Consider the following 18492-nt stretch of genomic DNA (forward strand, 5'->3'; position numbering starts at 1 on the left):
AAGTTTCTTTGTGTTTATACAGACTTTAGCTGGACTTTCATCTGGCCTGGCCTCGTTTGCTCTGCATATCATTAACATTCTCTCACCACTTTTCAATTCAGAGCTAAACCAAACCATAACACCCCTCTGTCTCTGTGTTTAATGGTTAAACCTCCCTCCCTCAGTCCTTTACATAAAACATGACCTTGTGATCAGAGTTTCCTCTCTGTTCAACCACAATGCTATCATGAGTTATTAATGTTTCCTGCCTTTCTGGAGTCTGTTTCATACAGATATTGCTTCTCTTTCAAAACTTTTATTTTCTAATAATTCTGAACAATATAAAAATAGTGAAGGTAAGTTCAAGTTAAAAGGATAATGAAGAAATCGTTGTGGATATTTGAGAGTTATTATCCATGACATTCATTGGCAAAATGTTAACTGATTCCCAGAAATTATTCTGCTGATGAGCACAGTAATTCTCAGCTCTTGTTCTTTCATTCCCCAGAGCCTTTCCCTTCTCTTTTCAGCCCTTTCTGTTGTGCACATAGTCCAGCTGGCTCTGCTTTGTTCGTTGTCTGGGCAACTGCAAATCCCCTGGCAGAAATTATGACCTTTTTCAACATTATTTCCTTTCTTCCCCATACATCCTCTCTCCTATTCTTTTTGTGTCTCACTTTCTCTTTGCCCTGATCCTTTCTCAAATTTTTTTCTCCCGTTTTTTTTTTTTTTTTTTTTTTTTCAACAAAATGTGCTCAGTTCCTCCACAGACTTTTTGGTTTGTTGTCACAAAGCAAGCCCCCCCCCCTTTCTCTCTCTCTCTCTCTCTTCTCACTTTGAGTGAAAACCAGTGGAGCATAAAAAGCAGGTCTGATCCTGTGAGGAATTCACTTGGTGAGAGAGAGAGAGATGAACGGAAGGAGAAAAAAAGTTGTATTGCACTTATGAGTCAGCAAGGACAAGAAAGCACATGGTGCGATAGGTAAGGAAAGATAAAGAAAAGGAAAAAGAATGAGTTGCCTGAAACATCAATGGTCCGTCAAGACAAAGAAAGGGGGTTTTCAACAAGAGAAAAGTGTGCTAAAAGTTAAAAGAAAGTATTTACTTTTTTAAAAAGGTTATTGCATGCGGCAGAAAATTACCATTTTCATCCAAAGCTTTTATTCAGGAGGGATGACAGATGATCTATTGCCTGTCACTGTGAATACACAGCCTGAATTTATCACATCTCTGACATCACTTTAGTCAAAAAACACAAACATCTGAATTAGAAATGGAAGTGTTCAACTGAAAGGTATTTCATGAGACAACACACACACATACACGGGCAGCCTGTCCACCCCCTGTCATGGTCTGACAGCTGTGCAGGGCTGCAGGATTCAGACAACACAGATCAGTTGCAGAATGCGAAGCTTGCAGTATGTTGGGAACCGGCGTAAAACCACATACCAAGCATTCTACCCTCTGAAACATCTCTGGCAGTGTCTTTTTCACTGAGAAAATTCAAAACCAACAAATGTGTCAGATTTGTGATGGTCAATAGAAAAAACCCCCGGAGAGCGCCCCAGCTCAGTTTACCGCAAAATACTCTCTTTCTTTGCATGCATGTGTGACTTCATGTCCATGTTTGGTTTAAACATACACATATCCATGTGTGAGAGTGTGCACATGTTAGCCTGCGTACAACTCCACATGCACCCCCCCCCCCCATGTCTGTTTACTGTGATTTGTCTGTGCTCTGTCAATATCAGTGTCACAGGCCCACGAGGCAGGTTGTATTTGATTGGCCCCCAGAGAGGATCTGGGAGCGGTGGAGGTGTCAGGGGTCGCAGGGTCAGCATCTGCTCCAGGGGAAGGTTCCTGGGTAGGTGGGGTCACGGTAGGCATCGCAGCCCCAGAGCGCTCTTTTTAGGTGTTCAGTGAGGAAAATGGTCATGTCAGCTCCTCTCACTTTCCACAGAGATTTCTGACTTGTCTGTCGTCTCTGTTTGTTCCCTGTTGTCCTTCTAATACACAATGCTACTTAACATTAAATACCAGCACTCTCTCTGTTTAACATGTTAGCACACTAATATTTACTCATTAGCACAAAATACAGCTCATGGAAATGTCTTGGTCTTAGTTTGCAGGTATTGCAGGTGAAACAAAGTACTGGACCAATAAAAATTTTGACCTGCTGGTGGCGTTAGAGAGAAGTCACCAGAGTTATCAGGATACATAGTCTGGACCCAGTCTATCATGTAGATGTTGAGATATTTCACAGGAAAAGAGAAAACTTTGACTTGTTGGTGGCGTTAGAGAAAAATCAGAGGATCACCAAAGTCATTATGATTCATCATGTGGGGACCATGAATATCTGTAATGCATTGATTAGTTGCTGATGTACTTTAATCTCAGATTACGGCAGTGGACTGACTGACACTGTCATCCCCAGATCCATGATCCTCATGCAGCTAGAAGCTGGTACACCATGGACTTAATTTAAAGTGATGACAAAGACTTTTGAAGTGTTATCATTTTGTCACAAAAGGACCCACTGCCTATAATCCTTCCTCTTATGTCTAAATTTGAATTTTTTAATTATCTTGTAAGAGAAAATTGCACACTTTTCAAGCATTAGACTCTCAGTTTGAAGCCAAAACATGTCTTACATATACAAGCGAGTACTTTCACACTTAACAGATTTATTTGTAGGCTCGCACCATGCAGCCTCTCTCAAAGATACTGAAGTCTCTGCTGGATAAACCCTTTCCTGCCTGGAGTGTCCTTGTGATCATGCAGCTGGATGTGTGTGTGTGTGTGTGTGTGAAGTATGATGAGCTCAGTGTTGTCAGGGGAATGTTGAGGTGGGTGGGAGGCCGGCATTGGGCGGGGGAGGGGGGGGGGCGTTCCAGATGACCCCCTCACACAGTCAGGAGTCCCTGGAGACCCTCTCAGCTGTAGCAGCGCACTTGTGCCCCCTGTTCCTCATGGCTTGAGGAGTGAGGGAGGGAGGGAAAGGGGGGGGATGCAGACTCTTTTTGGGTGTTGGGTTGCCCCCCCCCCCCTTCAGAAATCCCCTGCTATTCATCTGTAGACACGCACACACACACACACACAACTCTAACAGTGTGGAGGACTACAGCCTCTGCTATGGCATTTGGGAGGCTCCTCTACAACTGTTGCCCCCTGTTCAAACTGTCACTCCAGCCGCTCTAGGATTTTTACTTCCCTTTTCCTCCCCCCCTTACCCCCTCCTCTCCTCACCTGTCCGAGCCAGCCGCTGAATGAATGGCCTCCCTTTCTTCTCCCATCTCTCCGCTCTGCTAACAATAGCGCTTCGGGAATTATTCACCATAACCACCATCGGATGTGCTCTGATCTTCTTTGTTTGGCCCTGCACCCTACTGTCTTTACCAATTACATGTTTAGCCTCTCCACACCCCTGGTCTTAAACAGTAGTTTAACTTGGCTGAACGGTGCCTCAGACAGCCATGTCATGTTCCCAGAGTCTGTGTGTGTGTTTGTGTGTGTGTATGTGTAGAGACATATAATTATAGCTATCCTTTAATTACTTAAATTAATATTCAAATTGGCCAAAGCCCAAGGGAGAAACAAAACTGAACTAATTTACTGGAGCAATTTAGAACGCCACACCCGAGAAGTTTATCGCCATGGCAACTTAAGTCTGATCTGCCCTCCCGTCTCCACTCCTGGATCTCAAACTCTCCCTCCCTTCTTTTAAAACTTTCAAGCAGACTGTTGCTGGCTCCTTCCAGTGAGAGTGAATGTTGTGGTGGATTGGAAGGTGCTGGGGACAGGGGTGGGTGGGAGGGTGAGGAGGGGTGAGGAGGAGGAGGAGGAGGAGGGTGTGCGGGAAGGATTCAGAGGGGTGCAAATGAGTGCCATTGCAATGCTGTGAGAGGTGGTGCTAAAAATACCTATTGACACATGGGCTCCAACTCACAAACAGGGTCAGACACAAACACACAAGCCAGTGACCAATGAGGTCTCATTCATGCACCACCAGTCAGAGGAACACACACATATGCAAGAGCACAGAAACACACACGCAACACAATGTATCAATTAAAATACATAAAGCCACCACTATTTACAGTATATTTAAACTATAAAATACTGAAACCCTCTGAGTTTGTATTGGCAGTGCTTTGTGTTTTGGAGAACTCTGTGTCAAACAGAGAGCGAGGCCTTTTCCACACTCAAGCACAAGTCTTCTGAGCAAACAAACCCAGCTGCCATATTGTGACCCTCTGCAGGAGGAATATGGGAAAGCTGCTCTGTACACATCGTGTTGAATGCTCGCTGTGGGCAAATATTGTTTCTGAGTTTACCCCACGCTGACATACTCCCGGGACAGTTTACCAAGTGTTGATCACCTGAAGAAAAGAGATGATAACAGTCTGTTTTTCCCCCCATTGTGCTAGGTTTACAGAGTTTTTTGATATATGGGTGGGGTATGATCATCCAGGTGAGTTCCTCTGCAGCAGTGGTGGGTTTGCCACCCTGTATAAATGAATCCATCTCTCCTGTCTAGACGTCTGGACTGACAAAGCAAGATGAGGGGACCTCAAATCAGTTTTGTGCCAAGATGTCACCAACATTTTGCAGAAGCTCCATTGATTTTCTCCTGCCTCTTAAATCTGTGGCCTTGACAGGTTATCAGTGCTGGAAGAAATATTCACATCCCTCACTTACATAAAAGTATCAAAACAGCAAAATAAAAAAATTCCATTGCAAATAAACATTCAAAGACCTATTTAGTACAAAATCTAGCACAAAGTATTTTCCATATAATGTAGTTAAAGTACGAAAAGTTGAAATACGCATTCTGCAGAGGAATGTCCCCTGTGATTGTTACTGATGCATGTGTAAAAAGCATTTCACCAATGCAGTTATGTAGTTTAGTCCAGTGGCTCCCAGCCTCGAGGTTGGCTTTCTCCAAAGGGTTACATAATAAACCAGAAGAGTTGTGAGATGGGCAAGGAAGAAGAAGAAGTTATGTTGTACAAAACTATATTAATTTTTTTTCTTTTCACTGAACTTTAATCAATTTGACCTCTTTTAGGGTTAGAAACATTTGAGAAGTTTAAAGGGGAAATGGTGGAACTACTAACAACTCAAAGACTTCTAAACCATGTGACAAGAGGCCTGAACTACACACTGCTCTGGGGTCAGAGACCAAAAAGGTTGGGAGCCACTGACGTGTACAAGTAACAGCAACTCTCAGATAAATGCAGTGGAGTAAAAAGTTCAATATTTTCCTCTGAAATGTAGTAAGTATAAGTATAATGTCGTGCAAAATAGAAATACACAAGTATAGTTCAGAAATGTACTTAGTTACTTTCCACCACTGCAGATTACAGTAGTGGAAACCAATCAGTCTTCAGGGCAGAGGCCTTGCCACCCCCCACAGCGCTGCTGGAGCACCAGGACGCTGACTGGGGGGGACAACTGCCTGAGCTGTAAATCAATGTGTGTGTGTGTGTGTGTTTGTGTGTGTGTGTGAGTGAGGGTGTGTTTGTGTGGTCTCTGTACAAGTGAAAAATTTGTGACTCTGCCAACATAGCAGCAGCAGAACAGGGATTTCTGGAACAACTTCACCTACTTCCAATGAACATGGAGAAGGGTAAATTATCCAACAAGAGGTCCAATCTCCAGGAACAACTTTATTGTGAGATCAACGTGTGTTGACACACACAGATAGGAAAGCTGTTTGTGAGTGACCGCATGCACCCACATTACACTTTGCGACACACCTTAGCTGAACATGGTTGTAATATCATGTAACACATACTCCACATACACACTATTAACACCACAAATGAGAAGCCTGCGCACAATCAGTTCAATGCACCTGACTATTAACTGCAGCAAAGGCTCTTTACTAATGCTGGCTTTGATAGCCCTCTAGTGACCACAGGGGTGTACCTGCCAGCTGAGATATAGAACATTAATTCCCTTTAATGGGACTTATTGCAGTTTAGTTGTTCTATAAAGCCAGCTGGGATTTGATTTTAGCTTTTGTCTTTAAACGAAGCACAAACACACTTGAAACTACTGCTGTTCTCCCTCATTCTGAAAGCTTTTTACAACTTCACACTCACTTTCTATCTCACCTATGTGTGTGTTTGTGTCTGCAGTGCCCAGGGGAACATATAAAACCAGACTAATGTATTTTTCTGCTCTGCTCTTACACTTTTGCTCTGGCTCTCATATGAAACCAATTCATTACTGCCTGGCTTCACCTAAATGTTACCTGGGATCACATAGGGACCAGGAATGGGGCAAACAAGGCAGGGTGGGGAAAAGGGGAAAGAGGGCGAGAGTCCCCACAACAACCTGATTACATCATGAGAGAGCATTCCAAGAAGAGGAAAAAAAAGAAGAAAAGATCGAATTCAAACCACATGGGCATAACACAGCAGAATTTAATTAACAGTTTTGAAATTTATGGTGTCATGCTCCAGTAAATCTGGGGTCTTTGTCTGGCTGTAATTACTGCCATACAGGTTTGAGGGCCACAACACAGTTAGAGCTCTAGCTGGGGAAATTAAGCAGCTCATGGCTCTGGCTGCGACTCGGAAACAGTTCCAGATGACTCCTCTCTTTTCCCTCCTCTGAGTTTATCTAGTCAGCAAATAGCATCTCTGAGTACCATACAAGTTGGCACCGAATCCAAATTATGCGAAATGAGGGGATTTCCACCCACTTCTATCCTGTAAATAATGATTATGGCAGTCCTCTGTGGTGATTAGCGTCATACCGTCTCAGCTCACTCATGAATGGTGCCCAACGGGTCACGATAAATATAATGAGATAATAGCAGCAGCCAGATTTACTCTGACAAGAGGTTTGGATAGGCGTCGGGAGTGTGAATAATTTGACAAACATTGTCAATACAGTCATCCCACAATAACACTGACACATAACACTCAAATGGGACATAAATCTCAGAGATATGTTTCAAATTTTTAACAGATGACTATGGCAATCGTTTTATTAGAAGCTGGGAGAGGTGATAATTCATTCCATATGCTTCACAGTTAATAAAAGCAGTGGCGCAGAGGACAACATTCTGCGTCATGTTTTATTGTTTGAACTGTGTTCCTCCTCCAAAGCATATCCTGTTCTATTAAATGTAGTCATGTAGGACGCACAGTGGAGCGAAATTGAAAATTGAAAGTGCTTTGACGAACAAACACGATTATAATAGAGGCAGACTCACAACATATCCCTCTGCAGCACCTTTTCAACACTGCTGATTCTCATCTCCACTCTTCAGGAGATCAGATGCTTCTTAAGACGACGAATAAATTAACATACGGTGTATTCCAAGTATTTCTTAAAATGAAATATGAGACTCTTCAAATATTTTGCTGGCACTGGCATTGCAGAAGCTAATAACTTTCAATATTGAACTACTCATTTATTCATTTTCTGCACCTCCTACACAGGTTGGACTCTATTCCATAATACACTAGCCATAACACCTGGTTATAACATACCTAATAAGAGTGTCTCCTTATGCACACATATTTAGAATAACAGTGGTTTAACATGTAATTAAGAAGCCCTGTTTACAAATTATACCACAAGAGCTCAAGCTTGCTAATAACTCGAACTATTCCTTAATGATTTTGTGGTTGGGTACATTTTACTTCATTTCATGCTATCTGCTTCAAATATCGCCCATCTGGAAATTTACCAATTAAGTAGTTTGGGAGGACTTTTAATTAGATGTGAGCAGAATGCTGCTGATCGTTGGCATCAGTAAATCTCATCATAGTAATTATCTGTCTTTGGTGCTCATAAAAGGAAGTCCCCTTACTAATTACAAGACAACTTTAGCCATAAAGCTCTAACATCTCTGTGAGAATAAATTTATGTCTTTCTATTTGTCATTCAGGCAGTGCACCAAGTGTAATTAGTCTGACAAAGCTCATCCAGACATTTCCACTTTGATCACAAACCTCCTCTTTTGTTCTGTCAAATCCTTTAAAGGAGAAGTTCACACATCATCTGTTCTTGGTCTAATTATGTGCATTTGAAATTAGCAGGAGTTACTTTAGGCATGGTGTGTGGATGACTTTTAACAAATAAGTAAGCTATACAGAGACTGTCCCTGAAAGATCTTTCCCTTATGATATACTGTATAATCTACATGCATTATTTCATATTACAAGCAAATATTACAAAGATATCACTTAACTTACAAGCACCAGGATAGTTTAGAGGATTATTTTCTTTTATTGCAGAAAGCAGTCCAGTTCGTCATTAGGCATACTAGGAATGAAATAAGGAATGCAGCAAATAGCCTGAACACAACTCAAGCCTTCACACCACACTCTCCAGATGCCGTCAGTATTTAAAAAACAAAAACAAATCCACATCAACATCTGTTTCTAAAATTTTGGTAGTGTTGAGTAACTGCTCTACATTGTACCAATGGTAGAAATGACCATATGTGGCTGCAGTGTGATGTATTACATGGTAACACAGCACTGTGCTGAACAATGAGGTACAACAGCAGCACACAGTAATAATACAGCACTCAGGATTGTAGCGGGGCCACCATACATCAGAGAGAGCAAGAAAGAAAGAGAGAGAGAGAGAGAGAGAGAGAGAGAGAGAGAGAGAGAGAGAGAGAGAGAGAGAGAGACTGATCAAACAGCAAAAATGTCAGTTTTCTATTTTTAAGAGAAAGTTGTATTAAAAAACATAGACTGAGGGATGTCTGCAGCAGGTGTCTTAACAGAATTACAGGACCAGATCTTAAATTTGAACACTGCCATACTTCATAAAACCAACAACATAGCAAAGATGGAGTGTGTAATGTTATTTATAATGAAAGACAGATGGAAGCTGTAGTGGCCAGTCTCTCTTTCTGTGTGGTTGAAGGACCAGTTTGACATTTTGGTAAACTGCACTTTCTTGATGACAGTTAAATGAGAGTTATTACAGTGAATATGAAGCCACAGCCAGTAGCCCAGTATCTGAGCTTAGCACAAAGACTGGAGACAGGCCTAGCTCTGTCTAAATGTAACTGTCAGGGGAAGAAACTAACAGAGACCTCCACTGAGAGTCTGGTACCAAGAAATAATCCGGCACACGACCTCCTGTAAAAATTGATTTTCTTACACAAGATATAACATGGTTATTGTCTTTGGAGCTGCTAACTCTTTCCTCTTGTTTTCCAGTCTTTGTGCTAAGCTAAACTAACAGTCTCCTGTCTCAGACTTCATATTTGCTATAGAGATGCAAGAATGGCATCTTCTCATCCAACCCTTGGCAAGAAAGCCAAGAAACATTATCTCTACAAAAATGTCAAACTATCCCTTTAACTGACTTTTAAGCAGTCTCTGTTACATCAGCTCCACTGTGATTCTATTTAACTTGTTGAATGAGTGTAGCCAAATCCTACACTAAATACAGTTTCTGATTTCCATCAGTGTCTAAGGATAATTTTTGTAGTAGTTAAAACACTACAGGTTAAATTTCTGAAACAGCCTCGTCCAGCAATGCAGGATTCAACCTACCTTTCCCTCGCCTTTGTCCCAGATGTTTTTTCTGAGATTTCCTGCTGACTGTGCAGAACCACACCAAATAGAATATCACGCTCAGATATATAATCTAAATCAAAACCAAGTTCAGATATGTGAACCTCTAACAGGGTTGTAATACTGATAACTGCAAAACTGTGTGAGAAATAATGGTTTTATCTCCCATATCCCATCTAACACCCTTTAACCAATGCTGAGACATACTATGGTCTATAAAGAGGATTTAGAGTCGTGGTCTTAAATCTCCAGCTGCTCTGAGAGCCAAATGGCTGCTCCAGTATATGACATCATATTGTCAGTGCATCTGATTTGTTTTCTTTCCTGAACTTTGGCATCTCAGCTCTGAGGTCACTTATCAATAAAGAGATTGAAGAGATTGAGAACCAGTCGGCTGATTATTCCAGGCTGAGGGAAGTTACTTGTTCATTTGTCTTTGAGAACTACATGCAAAAAGAGAAAGATTAAATCAAACCAAACCAAACCCATTCTCAGAAGCAACATGAGAGAACAAGCTTTGTGGATGAACAAGCAGAGCAGAGGCACAGCATGGAATACATGAATATGCTCTGTATATTATAGGGGGAAGGAGTCAGGGTGAATTAATTAGAATAGATCATGTTAATGTACAGAGGAGGTGGCGACATGAAGAAAAAACGAGAAGGAATGCAGGTTGGGAAAAAAACAGGAATGAAAAGTGCACTGGGGCAGACGAGGGAAAAGTCAGGGAAGAGGAACAACTTATTTCTTCCTGCTCGTCTTTCCCTCCACCATCACTCACACTCATTTTCCCGAAGGACATTGTACATGTTGACGGTGAAGCCAGATGGCTTATCGTCCTTCCGTCCTGGATGTCCAAACCCTTCATCTTCATCATCCCCATCTCCATCCTCATCATCATCTGCATCTCGGTCTCTCTCTTCCTCTGGCTCAGTGCTGGATTCCCCGTCCTCCTCATCGTCCCTCTCTCCGGTCCCTTCCTCCTCCGTCAACCTTCCTTGTAGAGCCATAATCTCCGGCAAGTCTGGGTGATTTTCCCAATGCTCTGTAGACCATAAAAAACCCTGAAATAAATCAATTCCACTCACCTGCTGTTTCAACTTTTCAAATACACTTGAAAGTTGAAATTATTAGTCATGCAAAAGCCTCTTTTACCTCTCAGGCAGCTGTAGCCAGGTGGTCTGAGGCAAAGGCACAATCTGCCATCAATAGCCAACCGCAGGAGACTATTTGCTGCACGATAAACATCGTTGCGTGCTGCTTTCGCTGTCTTATATCCTCTCCTCTCTGCCCAAGCTAAAGAGCACAAAGAGAGAGGTCTTGGTGATAGTGTAACACATCATGGTATTAGCCACAGATCAAAGTCTGGTGATATTCTACTAACAAATTTGTGCCATGAACCTCCAATCTCCTCCAAAAACTGTTGAAAAGCTATCAAAACATGTTCTTCATTGAAATGAACATGGGTTTATTTTGATTTAATTTCACACACACCATGTGACTGCCATGAATTAACACAACAAAGCAATACTTACTCCTGTTTGAGAACATTTTCTAACTACAGCACACAGCTGTTGTAGGAAATGATTTACCCCTTTTAAAAATTAAGGTTTATATTTGTAACTCACTGCTGAAGATTTACACCTTCAGTAGGAATGAATTAACTCAGGGCTGAGTGCCACATACAAGCAAGGAATGTCAGAAATGATTGAGAGACAGACTTATCATCACTGCAATGTTGGTTTTGTTTTTGTCATGAGATTTGTTGACAATAAGAAAAAAACAAAACAAAAACATCAGCCTTATACCTCTCTGGTTCAAAGTGGGGATTGGCCATAACTTGGGTGCTGGTAAGTAGTGGTGAGCTCTGGTGAACATATGATTCCCAAACTCTTAAAAACTTGCAGAATATTACATGCTTGGAATCGCTGTGAATTATCTTACCCTCACACACATCCCAGGCAGTCCAGCTAAGCTCTTCAGACCCCTGGTTTCTGTTGTGAGGTTCATTTTCCAGCAGGCTAGGATGTTTAAGCTTCAGCACAGAAAGGAAGGGGGTCCTCTCACACAGATAACCAACTGAGCTGTAGGGCTCCTGCAGCTGAGACACGGGGTAGATGCCTGCCAGAATCTATAAGACATAAAAACAAAGGAAAAGATAAAGAACAAGGAGAAGAAAGAAAAAGCTCAATAAGAAAAATCAGAGAAGACCAATATCATTTTTGAAAATGGCAAAAACAGTATCCAAAAACTGTTTGAAAAGTTTAGCAGCTATGACACAAGACAAGTGGGAATGTATAAAATCAATAATCCATTTTCCCAGAGCTGTAAGAAAGTGCTGTTCAACACAATTAAGTTTCCACTGAGCCTAAACAGGCGAGGAGTCCTAAAGTCGCATCTGTGCTCTAGTACATAAACGTGAGTTTGTACCTGTAACTGTTTGTTGACACGCGAAGGAAAGACCAGTCCAGGGCAGTCGCAGAGTTTGACTGTTGGAGTGAGGTAGTAGGTCTGGAAGTATTTGGTGTGGCCTGGGGTTCGTGACACGCTCACCACCTTCCTCCCCACCAGGCTGTTTATAACAGATGACTTACCCACATTTGGAAACCCTGAAAAAATACAACAGTGAGTCTTTAGTATTTACAGATAATAGGTAAGTTTACTAATGCTGGATCCTGAAGTGGTGAACTTAGTATTCTATTATTAGTATTATTCTAGTAATTTTATGCAAGTCTGAAGCCTTGAACTACAGTATATTTTACACTTGAAGATGTGGTATTATTTACTTTCGCAGACATACAGTCAGTCTGTTACAGTCAAGCAAAAATACTTTTTACCTTTAGAATATCTCACTGAAGCGCTGTGGATTTTGAGCAGGGTAAAGCATCCAACAGGTCAAGCATCCAACATCCAAGAGAGTCAGAACCCTGCTATCTTTCCCACATTATTGTCCAGTGGATTTACCAGTGGATTGAACAGAAAAGTGTTTGCTATTGTGATGTGATGTGTTACCAAAAACTGGCAAGATCTTAGGAAAGTGCTGAGAAATCTTAACAAGAATTTTCTTTGGATTTGTTTTGAGAGAGTGTCAGTCTGGCTACTCGGCTCAATTTCTGTGCAAAAGACAGATGTGTCATACCTATGCAGCCCAATGTGAGGACCCCATCTTTGTAGAGCTCCTGTGATGGGCTGCTCATCTCCATAGCACTGTCACTTTGATGCTCCACCAGCACAGACTCCGCTCCTTCATCTGCACGCTCCCCATCAAGTCTCTCTGCAACAGCATCTCTCTGAATCTTCTGCTCCCAGCTGGACAGGTCAACTGTGAAGAAAATGAGAGGTAACGTAAATGTGCAGATGGAACTATTAATGTGGACAACTTAATGCCTGTTAACTGTTACAATGGTTTAATAATACAGTAAGAATGCCAGATGAAGAGCAGACACCCACCTCTCCCTGCTGTGATCTCCTGACAGGCCTTCATGATATCTATAGGACCTCCAGCGTGACTCCAGTCTGTCTTCCTTCTCATTCTCTTCTTCTGGAGCACTGTAACCCGACAGAGAGATGGTTATTCTTACTGCAACGAGAGCTGCAGACAGACACACAGCAGGTTATTCTAGTGATATTGCACTGAAATAAGTTCACTGAGTGGCAGGTTTATTTCAATTTCCCTCTCTGTCCGATGTAATATTTTTATATGCATCACTATAATCCACCAGTTTTTTCCCTTCCCCCACTTGCGCTCTCCTCACCTGTGCTGTAGGGCTGTCCAGGGTGGGAGGTGAAGCAGACTATTTGCAGGTGGGGGAACTGAGAGGTCATGTAGTGTTTCCAGGCAATCACCAGTGGGGGAGGACACAGGTCAGCTTTGTTCATCACAAGGACCACCTGCTTCTGCAGATCTCCTGTGATGTAGTGATACAGCGCTGGAGGGAACTGCAGCACCTATGTGGTTTACACAAGGACAGCCCTTGTTAAAATATTAATTATGGCCTATTCAACAAATAAACCACTAGATCATATCATTATTGTTGGACTCATGAGTTGTGCTGTTTTTAACTTCACATTAAACTGGAAATTCTAAATAGAGGAGGTGAATTCACTTTACATAAAGTATATCTGGAATGAAAGTTAGAAATAAAGTATGTCAGAAGCAGACGTCTTATAATTAGATCCTAAGAAGTGGGCTTCAATTTAACTTGGAATCATATCATGAGCAGTAAATCACATCATGAACAGAGTGGTAAGTTGAATACAACAATTTCCCCTTCATTTCATCAGCAGGATCACAGCATTGTATGTAAGATTTTATGAGAAACTAATGAAGGGAAACAAATGGTCAGCATGAAACACAAATGTATCCAAATATAAAATATGACCCTTTAATTTGCCTAGATTTTCCTGTGACTAAAGGCAGCGGCTAATGAAATTCAATTTTACATATGTAAGCTCAGGCTTAGTAACCTTTCAGTTTGTGTTTGAAATTGAGGTAACTAGTGGAACAATATTCTTTACCTACAAATCTTCAGTCTTTAAACCTTTCTATATTGTCAGTTGTATTTTTATTTTGTCTTGACACATTCCAGGATACATCATTATACGTGTGTCATTTCAGTATAAAATAAGATCTCTTGTAATGTGAACAATTAAGACATGACAATTTTGAAAATGTGTCAAATAAGTAAACACCACATCAGGTATTGTGATGGATATTGACTGTGTCTCCATCTAGTGGCCAGATCTGCTCTGCATGCTTTTGCTTTCAAGATCACCTACCGGGTGCCTGATGTCCACAATGAGCAGAATGACATCGGACATCTCCAATACCCTCCATAACTGCCTCCATGTCTAAAACAAAGGAAAAAGTATGGTTACGTTTCAGATTGTAAACAAAACAAAAGTAATGTCCATGCATATACAAATTCTTTCCATTTCTCAGCATCACAGGAAAGAATGGCAAAAGAAAAGGAATTTTAAAAACTACTTTCATCTAATTTTTATTATTCCATTTAATGTAGTTCTCAGTTTTGATGCTAGAAAACTAATCTCCACTCACACAGGCAAAACAACCTGTTCAAACAAGCAGCTTATTCATCTGCCTGTTATTTTTTCCATCATTTTGATCCTCAGCAGCACTTAAATAGCCATCATCTCTAGATTAATGAGAGTCACTTATTACACCACCAGCTGCTGTAACCCTCCCTCTGCTATGATGTGCCTCCTGAGTTCAGCCCACGCTTTGAAATTAAATGATCTGCAGGATTTTTTATTTTGAAAAACAGTGTTACCATTTTCACAGCTTAAGCAATAACACAGCATGCAGGTAAGATATGGGGGTGCTTTGTTCTTAGTGGAAAATACCCAACAATGTGCAGGTTTGTCATACAATTCTTCAAACAGATCTCTACATGATGTGACTTTACCAGAGTGAGACAGTCAGTTCATGGTAGATCCTGGGATTGTACAATGGATAACAGCCTCAACGGTTATATATTTTAGATGACAGTGGCAAAACAAGTCTGCAGGGTAATTATCAGTTCACAGGCAACTCATTTTACTAAGGAAAGGTGCTGACAAATGACTGGTTTGCTGCACTGAATTTCCCAGACAGTCTGAGTTGTTCTGCCACTAAAAAGCTGGTGATTATAGAACAAAGATGGTTCTGTGACTGAATACTAAAACTACTGATCTAAGCCAAAATCCAATTAATACTGAGGACAGAGAGGGTCAAAAGTAAGTGTGTACACTGAAGAACTGTAATGAGTTGCCTGATCTTAATTCACCACAAAATTGGGTAGGTCTGACCTGTGCTAAATCACTTCCTGGGTGATTTCATACAAAAGAATGAAATGAATTTTGACATAAAGCAAGTGCCATGTTTATGACAATGATCTTAGGAAGTTATCACCTTTGCCTGTGTTATTTTAAGCCACTCAGACAATGTTGGAACTTGTAAAACAAAAATTAAGCTGCCTTATTCACCAGGATGTTGCTACACTTAAAGTTTGTGGGACGTTTAGCCACACATCTGGTCACCTATCGTTCCATTTCCAAAACTTGCTTCCCAGTTCAGCATTGGCACTTTCAATGTCAAAAAGCCCTGTGGGGAGTATCATGTTTGTTAAGTTTTTAAGTTTCTTACCTCAAGATTGTGCTCAAAGTGGCTGAGGGTGCCAGGTGGGTTTCTGGAGTGGAGATCATCCAGGTAGTCTCTGTATGACTTCTCCTCTTTCCTCAGCAGGTTCTCTCGTGTCATTTCATAATTCCAGGACGGCCGTCGTGGGAAACCAAGACCTAGTGATGGATAATCAAGTTTCAGTGTGTGTCAAGCAGTGACCCACTCCATTAACCTACTCTGCTTATCTGTTTGGCTTATTTTGAGACTGTCATGTGGAAAGCAATAAAACAGCAAAACCTTTCTCAGAGGGATAGATGTCATTGATGTCCACTTCGAGTTCTTTGTCTGAGACTGGCTGCAGGACCTTCTCCCTGGCCATCTTCTTCCTCTTTTCCACATCCTCTTTACTCTCTTTCTCAAAGTGCAGTCGGAACCTGAAGAGAAGAGTGAGAAGCAGGTGTTATACAGTTAGACCGTGGGTCACAATGTCATAAAAGTGATGATTTCATATAAATTTCACTCATTTAGTTTCATTCAGATAAAACTTAAGTTTTAGATTAGAACAATGACATTACGCAGTATGGGGTTTGCTACAGCCAAAATAATCATAAGATATCAGCCATTTCTCATAAAAAGAAGTCACTAAATTTGGTGTTCAAAAGCAGGCCTCATTTTTTTTTTATTATCTGCATGTTCTGACATTTTGTTCCAATTAACCATTATAAAGGAGCCACCTCACGCATCCTGCTGGTGCTTCAAGCAATGCATTTTAGGTTTCTATAAACGACAATTGATAGGCACACAGTGTAAAATCTGTATTTATCTCTGCAGAATCTTAAATCATTCATGATACCATTCTTTTAATTAAAGTAAATCAAAGTTAGTATTAGTAATGATACTGACAACTCACCTGTTGGGATCATATCTACCCTCTCTGGTGAAAGGCTGTTGGTTTAATCTCCTAATATCTGTGGTCTCACTGTCTGAGGTATCTGACTGTCGCTCTCCTCCACGCTCCACGCTGGCATTGCGGCTGCTAGGCCCAGAACCTGTATCACCTGGAAGGCAGAGGCAAAGGTCAGCAATCATGTACACCACAAACCAACAGGCTTTCTTGAATCCAATACCAAGATCTACTTTTTACACTCATATTGGCTGTAACATTATTAGAACTACTATTTTAATCATCAAATAATGGTTTGATACCAGCAAATGTTGACACCAGCTACTCAGATGTGAGGTTAGACAACATTCAAGACATTTGAAAATGTTACCTTGGACACTGGAGGCGTTATTTACTTTTTTTCCCATTGACAAAACAATTAATCAATAATGTAAATAATTGTTAGTTGCAGCCCTAATATTGATATGCCAGTAGTTAGGTGTCCTCAACTGCATCCCCACCTGGAAGGAGGTGTGGCACCTGTGCAAGGATAAATGCTAAGAAAATTCACTGAGACTTTCAGCTTTTACTGCAGAAAGTAAGATGTACTTGTTCCAAATTGTTCTGACATCTTACTAACTTAATGACTAGCATTCACAGACTCTACAGTGGCCTCCTGCACTGACGAATATATTAACCACCATGCACAGATGATTTGACCTTACTTAATAACAGTTTTATTTTTTATTTACTAATGCACATTTTTTCAGAATTGTATAGGTATTTAAATGAAATGCAAAGTCCATACTGTAAGATGTTAGTGTTGGGAAATGTGTGAGAAGAAATTGCTTGTTTCAGTGTCAGCACTGAACATAAGACAGGCTTTGGTTTGAAAATGGAGCATTGTCTTATGAGTCATGCTATAACATGAGTCAGAAAGACCTAAAGTATTTTTCCATAATGCACTAGTGAAGCCTTAGTTGGTATGAAGTCTGCAGTTTTTGAAATAGGAAGGGATGTGAAAACGATACTCTGTTGATTTTTCTATTGATACATAAAGGCAACTAGGCAAAGTACATAAATACATAAAAAAGAAAGAAAAGCATAAAACAGCAACAGAACAAATACATTAAAATGCAAAACTCAATTAAACCACTTTAACAGTCACACAAATACACGCACATATCAAGCACATGGAAATCTTTTAACCAGCATATTAGCACACTTAAGTGATGTACTGAAATTAACCTATAGATGACAATACACTACCCCCAGTCTTTGATAACTGGCTGTATCTGGTATTGTTCAGGACTCAAAAATTATACGAATATGCAGTTTTAAGCGCTTCAGTAACAAAGAGGCAAGTCTGTACTGTTCTGTTGTGCTAAACTGATCAAGTTCGAGGGCAAGTTGTATCACAGCTTATTATTATTATAGCTAGCTAACACAAAACATGGAGGTTTATTTTACAGGCTAAGGAAGAGTTGTTATGCTTTGCCTGAAAATCTTACTTTACACTACGCAGACTCACAGACAAGCAAACAGTTTGCAACTGAAGCACGTTTAATTAGCTGTGGAGCATGAACCGTTAGCTAACTGCTAACACTAGCATGCTAACGGCAAATGTAGTTACCTCTCTTTCTCTCCCGTTTGACTTGTAGCTGTTTCTTCTTCTGTTTGTTGCTAAATGGCTTTTTCCGTGGCATACTTAAAAACAAGCTGGTTAGTGTATATCTATATATATATATATGTACTGTGGCTGTAGCTTGTCACACAGCTTTCTAATTGACGTTATTTACATGGGTGAAGTTTCTCGACTCCTACACTTTTCAGTGACGCCATATCCACTGCAGACTGCAGAGAATGATGGACGAAACCAAGTGTACCTGTTCACAAACTGCCCGAGCTTTGATATTTTTGGCTTTATTTAGATGGCCCTACTTAGAATT

At 40.8% G+C, this 18492-nt stretch overlaps 1 protein-coding gene across 1 annotated transcript; it reads right to left on the reverse strand.

The window, feature by feature from the left end:
- Positions 1 to 8209: 8209 nt before the first annotated feature.
- On the reverse strand, positions 8210 to 18405 carry gnl1 (guanine nucleotide binding protein-like 1). The gene is made up of 12 exons (XM_018672311.2): positions 18177 to 18405; positions 16571 to 16718; positions 15958 to 16094; positions 15685 to 15836; positions 14319 to 14390; positions 13295 to 13487; positions 12990 to 13088; positions 12679 to 12861; positions 11970 to 12148; positions 11484 to 11670; positions 10695 to 10835; positions 8210 to 10584 (listed from the first exon to the last, which is right to left on the reverse strand). The coding sequence occupies exons 1-12, from the start codon at positions 18247 to 18249 to the stop codon at positions 10313 to 10315; spliced, it is 1836 nt and encodes a 611-aa protein (XP_018527827.1). The 5' UTR covers positions 18250 to 18405; the 3' UTR covers positions 8210 to 10312.
- Positions 18406 to 18492: the final 87 nt, after the last annotated feature.

This window comes from Lates calcarifer, linkage group LG15, assembly GCF_001640805.2.
Source record: "Lates calcarifer isolate ASB-BC8 linkage group LG15, TLL_Latcal_v3, whole genome shotgun sequence".
In the NCBI taxonomy this organism is placed as follows: domain Eukaryota; kingdom Metazoa; phylum Chordata; class Actinopteri; family Centropomidae; genus Lates; species Lates calcarifer.

Bases quoted from the DNA above. Each gene is read 5' to 3' on its own strand.
- gnl1 (XM_018672311.2), bottom strand. From the start codon at position 18,249: ATGCCACGGAAAAAGCCATTTAGCAACAAACAGAAGAAGAAACAGCTA. The intron at 12,149-12,678 runs GTATGACACATC...GTATTTTTTCAG, and splicing joins CCTCACATTGGGCTGCATAG to GGTTTCCAAATGTGGGTAAG. The intron at 10,585-10,694 runs GTAAAAGAGGCT...TATGGTCTACAG, and splicing joins TGGCTACAGCTGCCTGAGAG to AGCATTGGGAAAATCACCCA.